We start from the raw sequence: 20,147 nt of genomic DNA, 5'->3' as shown, positions 1-20,147 counted from the left end.
AATGTTATGAATTCTATTTAAATAGGCTAATGACGTTAGTCTCCTATTACGTCTTTTTTTATTTACATGTCAGAGTAGGCTACAAAGATAGCGGGAGAGATTCTGAATGTGCAGAAAGTTTTGAACATGAGCAGATAAGTTACAGTGTTTCCCATACATTCATTTATTTGTGGCAGCCTACCACAATATCAATGCTGACCGCCACATATTGATTTTCAATTTTTTTTACTAGGCCTATTCCCTCTCTCTCTCACCCGTCCCTCATTCAATCGCTCTCTCTCCCTCGTGAACACAGCTGCACAACGCTGTCAATGTCGGAGACCCAGCTATTAAAAGTTATTAGCAAGCATGTAAGGAGCCTAGCTAATAAGGAGAGCTATACAGCTGGGTTTTCGAGGCTAGCATGCTGTACAGCTGCACCACGGTTACACTGTCATTCTGTGGGAGTTATGATATAATAAGTTATTAACAGATGAGCTAATGAAGTCCAATCAGTAACTGAATTAAAACTGATTAATTTATCACTGAGATGAAAAGTGGCCACAAACACATTTAACGTAAACACATCTGTACGTTAAACCTAAAAGCTTTGTTTCCTTATAACTTGTTTCTGAAAGTCTTGATTCAAGGTTTGTATTGGATCGAATGTTAATTTGTGATACATCAAATGTTAATATAGTTGAATAATTGTGAATATTAGTGGAGTCACTGAAATTAATATTTCCAGCCCACCTCCATTTTTCACATTTTTCAACTACATGTAGATGAGGGTATTTAGTGAAATCCTTTCTATACATGTGTACCTGTATTTCTTGTGTCTGTTCTTTATGTCATTTTGTATGTATGTGAGAGGGTGTGTTTGCATTGATTTATTTCTGTGTTTGTTCAAGGTTGGCTGAGAAGTGTGCGTTAGAGCCTGTTCTGAAGGAGAACACGTTCACAGCTCCATCTAAACACAGCGATGCTCCAGACTCACTGGAATCTTTGTGTCAATGTCTGCTGCGCTGCTGTGACGCCGTCTGGATACCCACCGTGATTGTGAGCGCTGGAAACAACAACACATACGCACAGATGGACACATCTGATTTATTATCTTCCAATCTTGAACTTCATCTTTCAGTCACACACATGTGAGAAAGTGATCCAGCAACTTGTCACGTCCAGTGCTTAATTTGTGCCGGAGTGCTACTCCGTTACTTCTGAGTTTAAGTTGGTTAATTTCAGCCAAATAATCAATCAGACAAGACAAAATTGTCACCAGTTTGTTTTTTGGTCATTTATCTGTGATTTCCTTTTGTGTGTGTGTAATTGTCTGTGTGTGTGTGTGTCTGTCTTGGTAGAGGATGTGTGAGCGTGCACCCAACGCTCAGATACTGCAGCACTTCTACACCATCCTATCCTCCCAGTTCACCCTGCTTCCATCTCATATGCCTGTCTTTGCAAATAAGCTTGGTGAGTTGGGTGACACTGTATAACCTCATATCAACAGCAGCAAGTGTCCCATGATTTGATTGTTATTACTGGTTCTGCATAAACTGGAGGGTCCCTAATAAGAGTGTTAATTTTACACTTAACAAACAGCTAATTGTTTAAAATCAAATCAATTTGTCAACATTTATAGTTCACAAGGGGGCATTTGCAGTGTAGATGTGAATTCTAGGAGAGAGAGATAGAGAGATAGATGGTCTTCATTCTTCAACTGGTGGCATGTGAGATCGCACCAAACAGGTCCAAAAATGCAGAACCAAACTGCACTTGCTACGACCCAGCTTTTATACCCCTTCCTCACAAATTACATTTTACGTAATCATACTTGTACTATCTTGTTCTTGAAATTTACTATTCATGTTGTAATTAGTTTCATGTATGTGCTTTTAACGACTCTGCATAAGTACTTTTCACAGCATTGTACATACCTGTTACTTGGGCCTCACACCTTCTCCTTTTTCTCCTTTGATCCTATCATCTTCTATTCTCATATTTTAATCATCCTCAGCTTAGCCATTGTTTAGTTTGAACAATTAATCATCCCTCTTTAATCACTGTGGCCACCCCGTTAACACTTCCCTGAATAATTACAGTACAGTATTTAATGTTAACGTTATCACCTCTTGTGCGCCTAGCTTTTTCTGTGCTGACCTCACTCCTCCAAAACTGCTCAGCGCCTCTCAGAGAGAGAGAGAGAGAGAGGTGTGGTGTAAGGGGAAGGGGAGGTCCCTGGGCAGTAGGCCTCAGATGATTATATGAATATAATGACTAAGTATAGCATGCAAAATATACTGATTACTTATAACGTGCAAACTATGTTGAACAACTTAATATAAAAGGCAACCTATAGGCAAATTAATATTCAATAATCATTATCTTAACTTTGAGTATTTGTTTATTATTATTATAAGTTACATTGGAAACTGATTTGTGATGCAATTTACCCTCAATTTTTGTTCCTACAAGTTACACAATGGAAACACTTGAATGTGAGAGTATGTACTGTGAATATATATGATATGCAGAGTTCAGTTCCCCAGCATATTAAGTAGTCTGAGCTTCCAGTGAGAGATGATGTGAGAATGCTCTCTGTGATGGCTTTATAGAAGTGGACTAGGGCTGAACAATTAATCGTTTTCAAATCAAAATTGCATTTTGAAAGAACAAGATTAGCTAATCGTGTTAACAACGATTAAAATGTAGGTTAATTACACAGCGCATCTGACCCGTTTTAAACAGTCATGAAGTTAAAATGAATTCCGATGTCATCAGATCTGCTCGCCAGTCACAAGCTCCATGTGCCTCCTGTTACAATCCTACTCACCAATCAGAGCGGGCATGGGCTGTGTACATTTTACAACAATAAACGGAACTGGACGAAAACAAGGGAGCGTGCACATGTTGTTAATTTTTCATTTTGTGTGCTTCTACTACGGATAACATCTCTCTGTGAGCCCGTTCTGTTCCGCTCTCTGCAGGCCAACGTTACATATCCACATGGAGCATTTCAGAATAAGAGCATTTTAGGTGTCGGATTTTGCTTATTTGTTCAGTTGTCCTTGATTTTTGTGTTTCTACCATGGTTAAGTAGGCTACATAGTTAAATTGTTTCTTTTTTTTGTCTGTTTTAACTGTGTTTATTGTTGATGTACGATCGGGAGCTTCCGTCAAAAATAGACTGGCAGTGAATATTGAACTTTAGCAAAACTTCAAAAAAAAAAATATTGCAAATTGAATCGTAAATTGCAATATCTGGCAGAAAAATCGCAATTGGATTTTTTCCCCAAATCGTTCAGCCCTAAAGTGGACCCACACATTTTTTTTGAAATGATACTTCTTCAGTTGGCTGAGGAAGTACAGTCTGTGCCGGGCCTTTTTGATGATGTGGTTGGAGTTAATATTCCATTTCAGTGCTGATGTAGGTAGTAGTAGTTGTAGTGACAGGGTTATGGGTTGCTCAGAGATATTAACCGGGACTTGGATGTGTGTACTCCTCCTGAGTTCTACAGCTATTTCCATCGTTTTTGAGGTATTGAGTAGTATTAAACCATTGAACGTCAGAAAGCAGTTTTGTTTTCTTTAGTGATTATTTTTGCTGTGTGGCAAAGACGTTTCCAGCTGAAACACTGTCGCAAATGTTCATTTGGATTGCGCTGTTGCCCCCGTGCTGCTGACCAGCCAGTCAGATGGCCGGGTGGATTTTCTGTTTGGCGGCCAAATGTTGGAATGCTACCCGCCAATGTGGTGGGTAAATATATTATATTATAATATGTCCATATAACATCTATTTGACAGTCATTAGCAGCAGACCGGGGTTCTTTTTGGTTGTGTGTCGCACTTAAATTGGTCCCCGATGTACCAAGGTATCAAAAATCGAGTACACACGGATTAGGGGCGTTCATTGGTTGTTGTTTATGTTCTTTTCATGTTACTTGTGTTTGATTGGTGTAGATCTGTAAGGGGTGGGCGTTAGTGGACAAGAGTCGGGCGGGGAGAGTGCAGCCGCTTTCATGCGGAAAGAATATTCATTATTATGTTGCATTCACTTGTTCATACTAAACAAAAGTTTGCAGCGTAATCCAGCAAACGTATGCTTTCAGATAGAGATCGTTTCGTCTTTCTGTCTCTTGTTTGTCACCAACTTTCCCTGCTTGGAGGCGGAAAAAATCTGCTCCATACTTTCAGGTGCCTAGGGGCAACATAGAAACTGGTGGGACGCTGAAATGCTAGGGGGAATGCCCCTCCCCCCCCTTTTAAATTTCTTTTTAAATAAAGCCCTTAAATGCTCATTTCAAATTACTTTTGAAAACAGAATGTACTTATTAGTGTGGCTGAAAGAGGGTATTTGCAGTGACAGAAGATGGAGAATAGACTGGAGAGGGGAGATTATGAAGACTCGGGTGCACAGAGACACAGTACAAATGTATTTAGTTATCCTAATGTTACACTTGTGAGCTGTCTGTGATATTACCTGTATCTCACTTGGCCCTGACTCTCCCTGCAACAAATGTTTGTGAACACAGAACTGTCTTCAATGCAAACTCTGACATGCCATTGGCCTAACAATATTGTAGAATATTCTACAGTATGTGTCGCAGCTCATCTCTGTGTGACAATTTTGACTACTTTTAAATTGTTTATGGACACGTAGCAGAGACACGTACACACCCCAGGACGCAAGTTTTTAAGGTGAAGGATGGCCAGGGGCAAACATATAGCCCAGGAGTTTGTCCCTGGTCAGCCCCTTGAATACAATAAATAAATAAATAAGACATATCATCATCAAGCTTTGGACTGTGCTGGCTTTGACTCTGTTGTGCAATTGCCCTCATCTCGGCTGTCCATCTCATGTTCACCATGTCAGCGCTGGTACTGGCGCCGCTGGCCAGTGGTGGGTAGGGTATTCAAAATCTTTACTCAAGAAAATGTACAATTACTCCCATAAAAACTTTATCAAGTAAAAGAAAAAAATGACAAACAACTAAAAGTATAATATTTTTAATAATATATTTCACCTGCTGTGCATCAGGTTAGAAGCAGCTGCTGTGCAGTTTGCTTTGCTTGTTGAGTATCTGTAATTTAGCTATTTCTGTTTAATACAATTATTTTCCTTTTTAAATCTCCATGAAGGTATTGATAAGATCACTTTAAAATATCAGGCTTGCTGCCTAGCCTACTATTGTTGCCTGTATCTTTTATTATGGACATGTAGCCAACCAAACCACTTGCTTTGCAATAGCAAAGGCAGTCAAAACAATCTGATTAATCCTAAGCTTCTATGAACAAAATCTTTACAAGGAAAGGAATTATTGTGGCAGAAAAGCGGGAGCACATATTTTCTCTCTCTCACTCTCTGTGTATCTCAAACGATTGTTTCCTGAATAAATAACAGCTGGTAGCTGCTAAGCCAAGATTACTTTCACTGGCAACATTCTGTTTATGGACTCACCAATGTGAAAGAAACAGGCTAATGTCCATCAAAAGAAAGTGATGCTCTTTTCCACAACAGGATACTGTTAATATATCAGAATCAATCCTGTGATCATCAGACTCAGATGTTACAGTGTGTAGTCTACAATTGCTCTGCAGAGACTGAATACGTTTTCATTACGCCGTTAATGGAAAGTGAAAGTATTTCACTTGCCGGCTTGTAGATGAATGGATGTCAGTTGTATTAGTAGATCAAGTGGTTAAGTTATGAAGTTATGAATGGAAAATGTAGCAAAATTAAAAGTAGATTACTGGCCCTAAGAAAATATTGGAGTAAAGAGTAAAAGTAGGCTACAGTTTTAAAAAGGAACGTGAAAAGGTGCCAGTGACTTAGGCTATTTTATATTATGTATTTATGTATTTATTTATTTAGAAAATTTGCATGCTTCAATACAAAATTGTTCACAGTTGTTAACTTTTTGCTGGTCACACAAAGTTTACAACAGAAGACAATGTTCTTTGCATCTCTGAGTGTGACACAGCTAGGCTTAATGGCAGTACTCACTATACCACAGTACAGCTCTGGAAAGAATGCCTCTCTCCCTCGTTCTTCCATTAGCCTTTTGGCTAGCAGCTGTGCGGTTGTGCATGTTATATTAATATTCAAAATGAAGCACAAACAGATATTATTAAGTCACCAAGAATTGACAATAAATGCATAATCTACGTTGATTGCGGTGGTTGACTACAGTCTTCTGACCAGCAAACAAAGCGTTTTTGCCCCCTGGCTGCGCGCGCATCCAGTAGTGTATATAGACTAGAAACCCTTCTATAGCAATAATTTTATTTTGCTTCAAATTTCACTCTGGTCTCTACTTTAACTTTGTATTTGACATAATATCTCATCTCAATTAAACGGAAACAAATGTATTTGTAGAACAAAAGGGAATTCATTGTTTTGGCCCGTAAAAAATACGCTTGACTATTTACCACCCCTTTCTCTCTGGAAGTTTGGGTAGCGTCTTTTTCGGTGCGCTGTGCAGATGATACAGCATCACCATATCAGCGTAATGCTGCAACCGCAGTTACAAAAGACAGAAATCCACAAAGTGCAACACTTACTAGAAAATTGTGTTTAGCTGAAAACATCCGTATTGCAGAGCATTGTTGGTGGGATGAAATTTGACAGAGGCAGCCACCTTGTAATTATCTGTGCAGGACAAACACTGGAATAAAATGCTGATAAGTTACATTGATATAAAGTATGTTAAGCACACTGTATAATCACTAAAACCTACTTGATTAACTTTCTTACTTACAGTTTTTTAATTAAGTAGGTAAACTGTTTCATGAGATGTTTTTGTTTTTATACAGTCCAGTTGAGTAATATAACAAATTTCCTTCTGCTTTCATAAAATATATATTTGTCTTAGAATTAGAATTTGGTAATTAAGCCGCTTAATGAAAGGAGACTTGGACAGATTTCCTTTTTTTATTTTGACCAAGTGTTCCTCTTAGGAGTTCTGTCAGCTGAACGTACATGTTTGTCTGATGGATGTCAGTGATGAACTGAATATTTAAGATACCGTTTAACTGTGATGCGATTTGTGAAATCAGTAACTGAGATGGCTTGAACAGGGAGAGCCCACCCACCTCATGTTTTTAAATTACCTTTTAAGTCTTGTTACCGCTGTTTGTGTATGTTATATATTCAATCCCCTGCTGCTGGTGCTGCTGGCAGGATTTAGCTCAAGCCCATACCTCTATGAAACTGGGTGTTTAGCCCACATGGGAATACAAAAAATTACCATCCTAACTAAACATATTTCTAAACAAGGCTGCTGTTTTAGTTCTGGTTTGCCAGTTGCCTACAACCGTACCTTGCTTACAGTAAATTTTGTTTAAAGCCTTAAATGTCTAAATAAATTCAATAAACAGAAACACTACTACAAAGCTGAGTTCCCATCTAATTACACTATGAGAGATAAACTTAATGTTATTTCTTCACTTAACAGATGATGCCAGAAACATCATTGCTAACAGTTGACTCTGCTCTTGTCAAAGATAGGGGTACATGCCTATATGTTGGTTTGATGAAATTTCACATCCCTGTAGGGGGAAAACTAAGCAATCTGTCCAAAGCTGGCAGTCCACATGATGAGCCTTAATTATTGACAGGAAACTTGTTGCCTTGGGCATCTAGCCACAGCCAGCGTGGTGGTATTAAAAAGAAACTTAAGCTTTATGTTTATGCTGCAAGCGGTTAACAAAGTAGAGAACACTTTTTTTTGCAGATATGGCTGAACAGTACCTTGGCATACATCCTCAAGAGTATGTGTTAGTAGCTTTATGAAATGAATACTTCCCTCTAATTAGTGAGTGGTGCTCTCTCTCACTCACTGCAGCACTGAAACAGCCAAGACATTAAGTACTGTGTTACAATATAGTTACTGCTGTCCCATTACCTCCAATGTAGCCAAATAATGGGGCTTGAAAACTAATGAGAGAGATATTGTATGAAGGTTTGGGGATCATGGACTGAGACTAAATCATGTGGCTGGTTTCTTTCATAACGACGACACACGTATCGCTCTCTCCCACTATGCATTGTGAAATGCCTCTCTACCTTTCCATCTTATTCTTTCATCTTATTCTTTCTCCTCCTTTTAATAGTAGAGAGAGTACTTCTAAACCATTATATGTAATTGTCAACACTGATCTTAAATGGCCCTTTTCATCAGCATGTTAGACATGCTCTTTTTTGTACTTAAAACGATAGCCTTGAAGATTTGTTTCCTTTTCTTAGTTTTCTGCTATTTGATTTACAATATGTATGGACTTTAATTATCATGTTTTGTTTCTTTTCTGCCTGTGATGTATTGTGTGACTTTTGTTTGGAGAGGTGTTGTATAAACAGTGTTTTTATTACCATCCCTCTCCTTTCCCCATTTTTTTACTGTCTCATCCTTCCTTTATTCTGCTCTTCACCTCCTCTTCCCTCCAGCATCCTCTGGTTTCTACAGGCTGGCTCTGGAACACAAAGGGCTCCTCTGTGCAGGAAACAGGTACTGTACAGTGTAACAGGATAATCTGAAGACACACACACATGCACACAGCAATTACCAAAGCTCTGCTGTCTACAAAGTGTAGCTGTGTGTGTGTGTGTGTGTGTGTGTGTGTGTGTGTGTGTTAAACCATGGTGGCTCTTGCTCAGAAAGTTGAGTTCTTATTATCATTCCCTGTCGGAGCACATTGAACAATGAGACAGATAACACGAACGAGGCATCTGTCATTTCTGAGCCACTCTCTCTACTTTTTTTTCCAAAAAGCCAGTCTTCTCAGCAGTGTGTGTCTCAGAGCAACGGATCTGCAGTTTGAAAGCCTACTGTGTGTGAGTGTATGTTAGTTTGTTTGTTTGTGCTTTCGTGTGTGTTAGTGTGGTCATAAAAGTGGTTGACTGTAGGTTTAACCCCCCCCCACTCTGAGCTGCAATGAAATGACGATGTTTCGTATTTAAATGGATGAAGTCAAGACCTGTGGTGTGTCTCACAGTTCATTCTTTGTATTGTAAAGGAGGTGTGCTGTCCCTCATTCATTCTATATTTTTGCTGTCTCTTTTTCAACTGTCTTTTTTCATTTGTACTCATGTTTATTTTCTCTGACTCTCTCGTGTGTGTGTGTGTGTGTGTGTGTGTGTGTGTTTCCCCCTCTTACCAATTCTTTCAGGAACCCAAATCTGAATGCATCATGCTGTGGTTTTCTACAGAAACTCAGCATGTGTCTGCTTTCCCAGTCAGAACCTGCTTCTGGAGCTTACCAGAATGGTATGCAAATACGCACAGACACTTGCAACACTCACAGTGTACATGCAGCACCAGTAAAACGCTGTTGTTCCTTGTCATGTTAACATCTGAGACTTTTGAAGAGCTGAACAGAACTGTTGATACTGTTCAAGATTTGTTTGTTTTACGTAAAGAAGGTCAGTTGTTCAAATCATTTCTTTTCCATAGCCTAAATATAACTCGGTTTGTTTTATCATGAATGTTAGTGTCCATTGAAAAGTCCCAATCTTAATCCCTGTGAACACTTTTTATAAATATTTAATATTTTGGTCTGAAGATTGTGTGAAAATGGCCTTAAATTGTACCCTTGCCAGTGTTCCTGTGGGAAAAAGCTAATGCTAAGTCTCTTAAATGTCACTGCACTCTGTAACAACACAGGTAACACTTCTAGTTACCTATCTCGTCCTACGTATGAGACGTTAAACTGAGCTCCTGACTCATTGTGGTCATTAAAGATCCCGTGGCACTTAGTGCGTCTCAAAGAGAAGGGGGTTTCCCTGTGTCATGGCAAAATTCCCTAACGTGGCCTTCTCCATCTGGCCATCTAATCATCCCCCAGAGTAAATGGATCAATGTTTCCCTCCCTCTCCGCCTCAAGCTGATGTGTGGTGAGCGTTCTGGTGCAAATGGCTGCAGTGCATCACTCAGGCTTTGAGTTTATATGATAAAGCACGACATAAATTAGGGCTGAACGATTTGGGGAAAAAAATCTAATTGCGATTTTTCTGCCAGACATATTACGATTCAGTGCAGATCTGTCACACAAGGATGACAACTGAATGAATTTTAACTGCATGGCTGTTTAAAACAGGTCAGATGCGCTGCATAATTAACCTACATTTTAATCGCTGTCTACACGATTAGCTAATCATGTTCTTTCAAATCGGAATTTCGATTTGAAAACGATTAATCGTTCAGCCTTAATATAAATGTAATGCATTATCATTATTATTATTATTATTATTAAAGGGACGTTACTTCTGAATATGGTGAGACTGAAGTAAATAAAAATAAAGAACAGTAAAACAGATGCTAAAATCCAGTTCAATTTCACTAACGGCACTTAAAATGAAATGTTAGGAACATTTTATTGGAATCTGCAGTTGTTCCCAGGAGATGTTCTGTGACACTTGAAACCACAATTGAGTAAAATATCTCTTTGAGATAATGAGATTTTGTATGAGCTAGGTTGTAGGTGTGCGTGTTGGTATGCAGACTGTGTGTGTATTTGTTTATGTGTGTCTGTGGCTGTGAATAATGAGTTCCGAGGAGCTAGACTTCTGTTTGTTCCTTTTTCTGCATGTCTACATTTCCCTCCCTTTCATCACCCCTATCTGTTGCAGTTTCATTTTCAGCGTCTTGCTTTCTCTCATGTGTCTTTGGTCTTGTCTTGAACTTTACTTTTCCATTTTATGTTAGCTGCTTTTCTTGTTCAAAGAGTTCATTTTTTGTCTTTATATTAAACTTTGTAAATCAGAATTTATCAGTTTTTAGTTTTGCTGTTTCTCCTTAACCATCTTGCTCTATACTCCTTCTCTGTGTTTTGTTGTTTGCATTGCTCTGAGATTGCAGATCATTTGAACTTTAAATATATAGCTATCTAAAAAAAATTCTTTTCTCTGTCCTCAATTATTTTCTATCGATCAAAACCCGAGCAGGAGGTGACATGTCACTGCAGCCTGCTTTGTAGGTCTGTTTGTTATCTTCCTCCCATCTTTTGTGTCCCTTCTCATCTTCTTCATCTGTATGTCCTTTGCCGTGTTCCTCTCCCTCCCTGTCCTCCCTTTGAGACCTTTTGAGACATCCTTCTATTCTTCTCGACTCTCCCCTCAGTTCCCTGGAGATGACGGCTGCCTTGGTGCCTGCTGCCTTTCTCCTCATTCTTCTCTGGTTTCTAAACAGTACCTTTTATTTCCTGCTCTTTTCCACAGTGGCCCCTCTAGACCAAGCTGCTCTCTGTCTTGCCATAGGTCCGCAGTCCTCAACAAGTTGGCCACCTTCCCCTGTTTATATTTCTTTTCCTCTTATATTACTCCCATTACCTTCACTTTGTTTTCCTCTCTGCTGATTGGTAGTCTCTCTCCCTGCAGACCCTGCTGTGGCTTTATAGCTTCTGTGTAGTCATGCATCAGTGACCCCTATCCCCGTCTGCCATCTCCCTGTGACTTATTTGTCATTCTTTTCTTTGCTCTGCTGCTGCTTTCTTGCGATACCTTTTATACCGTCTATGGTGTTGCTTCCTTTCTCACCCCCTGCGATTAAAGTAACCTCTTTTTCCTCCACACCTGCATTGCATACAATTTTCTCTATTCCGTGCCATGTTTCAATCTTCCTCTTTTCTGTTTCCCCTTCTATTTCACCATTGTTCTCTTTCATTTCTTTATAAGCTGCATCTCATTTGCTCCTCCCTCTCCCGATCTGCCCTTCTCTCTCTCCCTCTCTCTCTCTCTCTCTCTCTCTCTCTCTCTCTCTCTCTCTCTCTCTCTCTCTCTCTCTCTCTCTCTCTCTCTCTCTCTCTCTCTCTCTCTCTCTCTCTCTCTCTCTCTCTCTCTCTCTCTCTCTCTCTCTCTCTCTCTCTCTCTCTTTCACCAGTTCCCTAAAGACAAACCAGAGATGGAGGCAACGTCACGGTGCAGATAGTCTGACTCTTTTAGATGTTTCATAAAAAAAATCTGAATTCCCTGCTGTGCTTCACCCCCCCCCCCTCCCCCCGCTTGTCTCTGTTTTGTCTTTTTTTTCTCTGTTACCATTTTATGCAGTATTGTTTATTTACATATATCATTTTCTTTTGCCCGCCGTTCCAGTCTTTCTGTTCTTAAAAAGGTGGAAGCCCTCTTTAGCACTATATCACACTGGCACTCCTGTCTTTTGTTGTGATCTATCTCTCCCTTGCAGTTTCACTTTCCTTCTTACTGTTCCCTATAATTCCTTTTCATCTTGTCTTTCTATTCTTTAGGGAACTCATTTATGAAAAAAATCTTTAACTTTGCTATATTACATAATATGACTTTTGAAAGAATTCATTTAAGCACTCGTGACATCTGTAGCTTGGTTAATGATGGATATTGGATTTTGGATACAACATAGATAACTGGAAAAGTGTGAAATCAGTGTAAAACCACTCATTTTCACCCCCAGATGATTTTTTCATCATCTCAGCTTTGGCTTGGCTTTAGACGTAAACACAGAATTGATGAGGAATGCTCCTTTGTAAATGAGGCGTCAGAGCCTCTTCCTCTGTGTTGTACTTTATTCCATCATCTCTTTCCATCATCCATATCTTTCCTCTTTCTTCTCGTCTCTCTCTCTCAACTTCTCCCTATAACTTTTTCCTGTTGTAGCACTGATTATTAAACCCCCTTTTCTTCCTGTTTCTGTTTTATTTCTTTGTTCATCCCCTAGATGCTGAGGAGGCAGAGAATCTTCTGCAATACAACCTTCCCACTCTGTGTTGCCGACTGTCGGACTGGCCCTCTCTACTGTGTGAGGCCCCGGGGCTCCAGCTGTGTGAATATAAAGGACCAAGGGCCATTCAGTACTGCCTGCTGATAGTGCTACACCTTGCCCTGCAGCAAGGAGACAGGTAATACTGGCCAATACTGGTAGGACTGGCCACTGGACTACACAGGATAGTATCAAGCACCAGAAAACATTATTTTACCTATTTTACTCACTTCAAATGTGCACAAATCACTCAATCACTCGTATTCATAATGTAGCAATATCGGGTAAACGTTTTGATAATTAAAAAGGGAAATCTTTGTTCAATTTAAAATTGATTGCCACAAAAGTCCCATGTTTTAAACCGGTATTTTTGTGGAAATGGAATTAGCCAATAAATATTTCAGCATCAGTAAAACAGATTTTGCTTGTCAAGTACTTTTGCCTGGTACTCCTGCAGAGTTGTTTTGTCAGATGAGAGAGCAGATTTGATCCAGAAGCACTGACTTTGTTCTGCTATAGTACCATCCATTTGCACTGTAAAAATAGTCTTTGAGCAGGACAGTAATTTCCTGGATTGGTGGCTGCTCAGTAGCTCTTGGTAGCACTGTACTTACCTTTGCTTAGGAAATCAGTATGAAGAGGAAAATGTCACCAAAGCTCTCTGCACTCCACCCAGCTGGCTGCATCACTAGTCTGTGCTCCAGTTTTGTTTGTGTTTTTAAACTTATGATTACGGCTTGACGTTATTCACATAATCAAATATTATATCTCCTAAATATTGACAACCTGAAAATCTTTTAGAGATGTCTACATATAAAGTAACCTTGAGAAACTGGATATAGTGACAAAACAGAGACATTTATTGTTTATTTTACCCGGCTGAAGTTTAATAACTTGACAACATTTCTTCACAAACCACCACTTTGCTGTAATGTAGCCCTTGGGAACAGAAAACAACATTTGAGCTTTCACAGTATTGAAATAACCAAAATCCCTGACAATATCTAGTGTCATATCACAGAGTATCAGAGTTATATCAGTATATTACCCAGCTCTACCAAGAAACCAGCTGGTTTGCATGTCCGTGTTGCTCTCTCCCTGCTCCAGCGGCACTACTGCGGCCCATCGAGGGTGTTCTTAAGTACATATTTTATGACCACAGAGATACGTTGGCTTCTTTGGAAAGTTTAATATGTCCTTCTGTAGAACCTTGGCTATGCATTACCCCCCGGGGAAGGGGATGAAAGTGTGGTCTCATCAAGATTAATGGGAGATTTACATAGCGTGGGAGGGATGAGTGTGTGTACTCAGAGGTAGGATCTGTGAATACGTGTGTGTCCACACGTTGGTATATATTCTAACTGACTGTGTTTGTATGTGTTTATTGTATTTCATGTCCCTGGAGCACTTTGTCTGCTTTGCACACAGAGTTATTGTGTTTGTCCACTTTAACCTCACAGTGAACGTGTCTGCTGAGGTGTGTTTGACATTCAGGTGTATGTGTGTCTGTGTGTAAACGTTCAAATGTAGATGTTCAGCCACATCTACAGTATGTGTAATATTTAAAGTTAAAACTGTGTGTGTGTGTGTGTGTGTGTGTGTGTGTGTGAGATCCAGGCTTCTCCCAGACCAGACGGTGTTCTCCAGTGTGGTGTGGGTGTTGCATTCAGTGCAGGAGCAGGGCAGCTGTGCCTTGCCTCGCTTTGTGCTCCGCTCTGCCCTCTACCTGCTGGCAATGACACAGGATAAGACCCCCAACCTTGATGGGGTAAAAATTTATTTAGAAAAGTTGTACAGAAGATGTACAGCATCAGTATCAAAATATAGTTTAAAAAGTTTAAACTGGCTTTTATCCTTTTAAGTAAACCTTCAAACTCTGTAGTAAATGGACTTTTTGTAGACTTATTTTACTATTTTTAAATGTTTATTTTAGTGCTTTCCAAAATATACTTTGACAGCTGATGCAAGAAATCTGCATCACTTTTAAATATTCTTTTTTTATTTTCTTTTAAGTGAGTCAACTTAGTAATGCTAATAATGTTAAAAAAATCATATTCATTGAGATAGGTTTATCAACCAGCAATGCAGCATTAAGGTGTTTTTCCCTGTGCATAGAGAAAGAGTACAGCATGTACTGGAGCCAGTTTAATGTGTAACCGTTAATGTGGAGGCCTCAGAATCAAAGCTTGACAGCTCATATTCATCTTTTGATGCAAAATCCATATTCTGCTGTAGATGATTCAACAGCAAAGAATATTAATTATAGCTCAGCCTTTTTTCCTAAGCTACACACAACAAATTATATTTTCTCAAAAAAAGTACTTCTAGCTTAAAGTACATTACATGGCATAACTTTGTGCTGCAGCTTCTCTGAAAGTATGTTGTATATATATTACAGAAGACTCCCTGTTGTGACTGAGGGCTCTGCCTCAGTGGGGTTTAAAAGCAGTCTCACGTTTGGGTTGTGAAGAAAATAATTTTCAAAACTGCAAACCGTTCTTGTGTGTGTATGCTCAAAGAGAGTACTTTGCCTTTTTTTCTTTACCATCGTACTCAAGGCTCCTTTTAACTGCGTCATCAAGGCACTGTCCTCCTGCCAAAGCTTCTCTTCCCTCTACATTCACCATCCTGCACTCCTCCACTTCATCTGTCGCTATCCGGAGCTAGCAGAGAAATTTGGGCCCCTGGTCTTGGAACTTTGGTTGACCAAGCAAGTACAGCATGCAGATGCAGAGCAGACCATGGTAAGGGGACCTTTATCTCAAACTCACATCCATAAATAAATAATTGTATGGATTTGATTTCACTCAAATACATTTCACAAATTAATTTCACTCCATCATAGTAACTGTTAGAGATAAGATGAGTTTGTTTTTTAAATTCCCTTTGAACTCTCAAATAAAAATCAGAATTTATGAAAAGTTGTATGGGTTTCACTCCTGGGTGCAGGCAGACATACAGGAGAAGGGAGAGGAAAGGGAAAGCCGTGCAGACGAGATGCATGATCAGGAGCCAGACACAGAAACAATGGAGCTGCTTACTCTGATAGAGAAGTACCCAGCTGTCATACTGACCCTCCTGGTGAGAACCAGAGACCCCAAACAGGAGCTTGGATATAAGAAGTTGCCCACAATAAAGAGAAGATACTTTTAAATGCTGGTAGAACTGTTTGTTAAGCCTGAAACAGTATTAAGACTTGGCTCCCATAGTTTGTGGAAAACGCATATTTGTCTTAAACCTGCATTGAGTGGCTGGTTGGCTTTACTGCATTAGGACAATGCTGATACAAAAAGTCTTAAAGCATGCTTCTTTCTTTCTGTTTGACTGTCTTGTCTGTATGACTACAGGACATGGTTTGCACCAGGGAGGCCCCCCTGGCAGGGCGAGCCCTTGGGGTGCTAGAAGTTCTTTTGCGTGGTCAAAGAGAGTATGAGGCTGATTTTTGCACCAGTCTTAGGCCGGCCTTGCTACAGGAATTACAGAGGCTCAGTGTGGAGAACATGGGCCATGGGCTTGGAGAGGGACACACTGCACAGGGTAAGAGACAAAAACTCAAAAACAATTAAGAGGCAGAAATCTGTGCTGTCCAATGCAGTTATCCATGATATACTGTAATGGATGATATAGGAAACATTGATACACTGTAATGTTACTATTTAAGAATTTGTTTAAAAATCAGTCAGGTAATGTTTTTATCAGCAAAGCTTCATGGAGGGGTGATAACTAATTTATACTTCTGTCACACAGCATAAAGCCTTTATGGCGGCTTCTTGCACCTACCATGCAGTGATGAAGCAGTAATTGATTCTTTCATTGCCTCAATCAGGGAGTTGTGAATATATTATGTGTAACAAAACATGTTTTAAGTGGACTGAACCACACCTGTTTGTTGGAGCTAATCACAATTGTCTAAAATCAAATGGCACATTACCGATGCATACACTGATAAATGCATAATCACACAAGACTCACAGACTCACACCCACAGACCTAGTATGTCTTCTCATTTAAATCACACGACTATAGGGATACAACTTCCTCATGGGCCACCACGCTGTTGTCTGTGAAAGCTTCCTGGCCTCTTCTGTGCTGACACTTTACACCCTTAAAGGAGTTAACTTTCCTTATTCTACGCAAATATATTATCTCAGTCCTCAGTTAATTCAAACCTCTCAGCTTAGTTAAACACTGAAGACAAATTTAGACACAGGAATGCTCACTAATACCTTAATAACTTTCTGACTATTAGGGCTACAGAATGCACCATTCAGTTCTTCACACAAAAGAATATCACCCATTTTTGCAAAGATTTTCTATAGCAGTCAATATTCACAATGATGTATCAAGATTAATGCCAACTGATTTGGTTTGATGTCCATTTGTATCTCATTATAGCACAGATACAGTTAAATAAAGTTGACAGACTGTGGCAAATATCGCCTTTTACTCCCCTGACTTTACTTTTTATGATGGGACAAAATAATGAAAGCTTTTGATTAAATTGTCTCTTCCTTGCTCAGTACAAGCTCAAACACATAGTATACATATATACCAACACACACACGTGTGCATGCACTCACAGATACCTAGTTGGCTCCTACACTGTGAGATGTAATAGAATAAATTCACCATGACGGTCTTTCTTCTCACTACACAGCAGACACTTAAAATAGTTACTTAATAAAATTTCCTCTATATAAACAGTCAGCAGCTGCAGCAACCACACCTGGGCTTTTTGGTCCCAGATATCCACCTCTTCATACTGACCTAAAGGTTCTTCTTGATTAAGAAAAGCTATTTTTTGTTTAAATGTTTCTCCACAGAATTCCCACCATGTAGTGTACCTCACAAAATTGGATGACACCAAGACATTGCAAGAAAACAATTTACTCCTCAACTAACAACATTGCCGTGGAGACTAGACATAAGGTTCATTGTTGAAACTTTTTGATAACTAAGATACAAATTTTCTACTGAAACTTGTCAACTCCATTCATGTTTCATTTAGTCTGACCACAAATGGCTGTTTGCCTCAGTGAAATACAGTATAAACTTAATGAAAAATGATTTAAATATTAAAATTAGAGCTGGGCAAGTTGACGCGTTATTATCGCATGCATTAATTAACTCCAAGAATTATTTTATCTCACATTAACGCAGTTTTAATTTTTATTATTATTATTTTGAAAGTCTGTTGCTCTTTGGCTCTGAAAACACATTCAGTCAAACCATGGGTAACAGATGGATGGGATGTTGATCAGCTTGCAAATCACCCACCCAAACAAGCAGTGAAGGAAGGCTTCAGCAGACTATGTTGGATGCAACGTTTGGGAGAAGTAGATAAACAAAAGCAAGACAAGCGATCAAATGCCATTGCGAAGTGGATAGCTACACACCGCGTGCTGATTAGTAAAACTCACAAACAGCGAGGATCAGTCTCTCTTCCAGTGATCTGTGCTGCGCATCACGTACAAAAAGTTCAAAAACAATTCAACTTTAGCAGCAGGCGTGTGCATGAGGCAAGCACAACCGCGACAGTTTCATGGTCAACGTGCCCGCTTGTTGCTACGACTTGTGTTCGACCACTTCACGTCACTAACAGGGACACTTGCTACTGAACAGAGACTGTTTTATGCTGCTCCCTGATAAAAGAAAAATGATTCTGCTGATACCTGTTCAGAAAAAAAAACAAGAAAACAGGTATGTATATGTTAACCTGTTGCTCAGAAGTTGCCTGTTATGATTGTGGCTCTGGACTCTGATGGTAACTTGTTTTAACAGATAAAAAATGCCCTGGCAGTAGCAAATAGCTTTGGTTTTATATTTGGTTTGATTACATTAATGTTTAAGTTGAGATTTACAAGAAATATTTTATTGCTACTATGTAAAGGGTAAAAAGCACCTTATTTGTTTAAAGTCTTTGCAAACCACATGTTATTGCACATTTTGTGTATACAGCAGTACATTTAAATTAGTAGTGCGCAATACACTACTTTAGAATTCATCATTCAGTTTTGAGCATAGAAATGCAATTGATCACAGAAAATCGCAATTAAATTTTTAAATTGTTGCCCAGCACTAATTCACATATATTTAAATATTAAGTATTCGGTGCTACTTTTGGAGTGTGGACATCTGGCGTGGCTGCTGTGTTTCTTGAGCACATCCATCCTCTTCCCGGCAGTGGGAAAATGGTGGCAATAAATAAAATAAAAGTGATAATGGGATTGAAAATTAGCAAAAGAATGTAAGTAAAATTCTTAAAGCAAACTTTAAATTGGTATTTCATGTGTGTTGCGTGTGTGTTTGTATGTGTCAGGCTATATTGATATTCAGATTATAGGTATGAATTGGTTAAAATCCTCCACTTTTAAATTAATTCATCCTCAGCTCCACAAACTTGATCTGAGTAGGCCAACAAATTATATTGGGAATTTAAATAATGATGAAAGTAACAATTGCTTTACACAGCAGTAAAACATCTACAAAGTAATGTGCGTGGATTAATAGGTCCATTTAGGCACGATGTGTTTCTGCAACATAATGGAAAGCACTTAGTTTAATTATTCTCACATATTGGACCATTTGAAAAAAATACCTTTGTCGATTTATGTGTGTTGGGCCGTTCTCCCTGGCAGCTTTTTCTGTCTGATGGGGTCTAACAGCTGTTCAAATAGCACTGCACTGTATAGACAGAATTAAAGGCAGGCTGATTATGGCCACATTAAGAGACTTCTGCACATATACAGTTGAACTTGGTCACTATAAAATGTTCTGTGTGGTTTGTTTGTGTCTCTCTGTCAAATATGAAATAAAAAAGATTCTATAAATGTAACTGTCCGAAGTCTTTCTCTAAGACACATTTCACTGAGCAAACACGTGAAAGGTCATGTTGGTTTAAACTCATACTTAAGTTAAAAGACAGTACAATGGCCACCTAGAAAGAACGCTAGACACATCCTGAAATACTACTATATAATAGTTTCATCGTCTGTTTAGATGTAGTAAATGTGGCATATGGTGGTGATATTTCTTTTGGCTGCCCTGCAAGTGTAATCACAAAGTCTCCCAAAACTTGGTTGTTTTTAAATTAAATTGAAATGGCAAAACTTTTCCCCGAACGCTGTTGCGTCTGATTAATGTTGGAAGGGAAAAACCATTAATCCTCTGTTAAAACGAATCCTTCCAACATTCTTTGTCAGTACAGGCGGTAGGAAGGGAGATGCTTGTTTATGTAGACTCTCCTGAATGAACTGTAGAGTATTGATTTTTGTTTCAACAGACATTATTAGTCTGCATAAAATTGCCATCATACACAGGTCTTGTATTTTATTTATATATATATATTTATTAGAGACAGGAAAACTGTCAGCATTGTTTCAGTAGTATTAGTCCTAAATTTTAGTATTCAGATAGAATAAACCAAGCAAGTGTAACTTTTTG

At 39.0% G+C, this 20,147-nt stretch overlaps 1 protein-coding gene across 13 annotated transcripts in view; it reads left to right on the top strand.

The window, feature by feature from the left end:
- The window catches only part of LOC119884380 (meiosis inhibitor protein 1), a 62,325-nt gene that overhangs the window by 19,596 nt on the left and 22,582 nt on the right, over positions 1-20,147 (top strand). For 9 of the 13 annotated variants that reach the window (XR_005441017.1, XM_038694807.1, XM_038694846.1 and 6 more), the window contains exons 14-22: positions 891-1,038; positions 1,341-1,452; positions 8,423-8,483; positions 9,145-9,242; positions 12,663-12,843; positions 14,316-14,472; positions 15,263-15,448; positions 15,654-15,785; positions 16,052-16,241. Coding sequence is in view for 12 of the 13 variants with exons in the window: in XM_038694807.1 (XP_038550735.1) it covers positions 891-1,038; positions 1,341-1,452; positions 8,423-8,483; positions 9,145-9,242; positions 12,663-12,843; positions 14,316-14,472; positions 15,263-15,448; positions 15,654-15,785; positions 16,052-16,241 (1,265 nt within the window). In the remaining variant the exon portion in view is untranslated. The remainder of the gene's footprint in view (positions 1-890; positions 1,039-1,340; positions 1,453-8,422; positions 8,484-9,144; positions 9,243-12,662; positions 12,844-14,315; positions 14,473-15,262; positions 15,449-15,653; positions 15,786-16,051; positions 16,242-20,147) is intronic. The other 4 variants (XM_038694813.1, XM_038694860.1, XM_038694810.1 and 1 more) reach the window with 2 other exon arrangements.

Source organism: Micropterus salmoides, unplaced genomic scaffold (genome assembly GCF_014851395.1).
Source record: "Micropterus salmoides isolate LMB-PRFRI ecotype aquatic unplaced genomic scaffold, ASM1485139v1 Ms_hic_scaffold_10, whole genome shotgun sequence".
NCBI classification, from domain to species: domain Eukaryota; kingdom Metazoa; phylum Chordata; class Actinopteri; order Centrarchiformes; family Centrarchidae; genus Micropterus; species Micropterus salmoides.
This window is presented reverse-complemented; position numbering and strand designations above follow the sequence as displayed.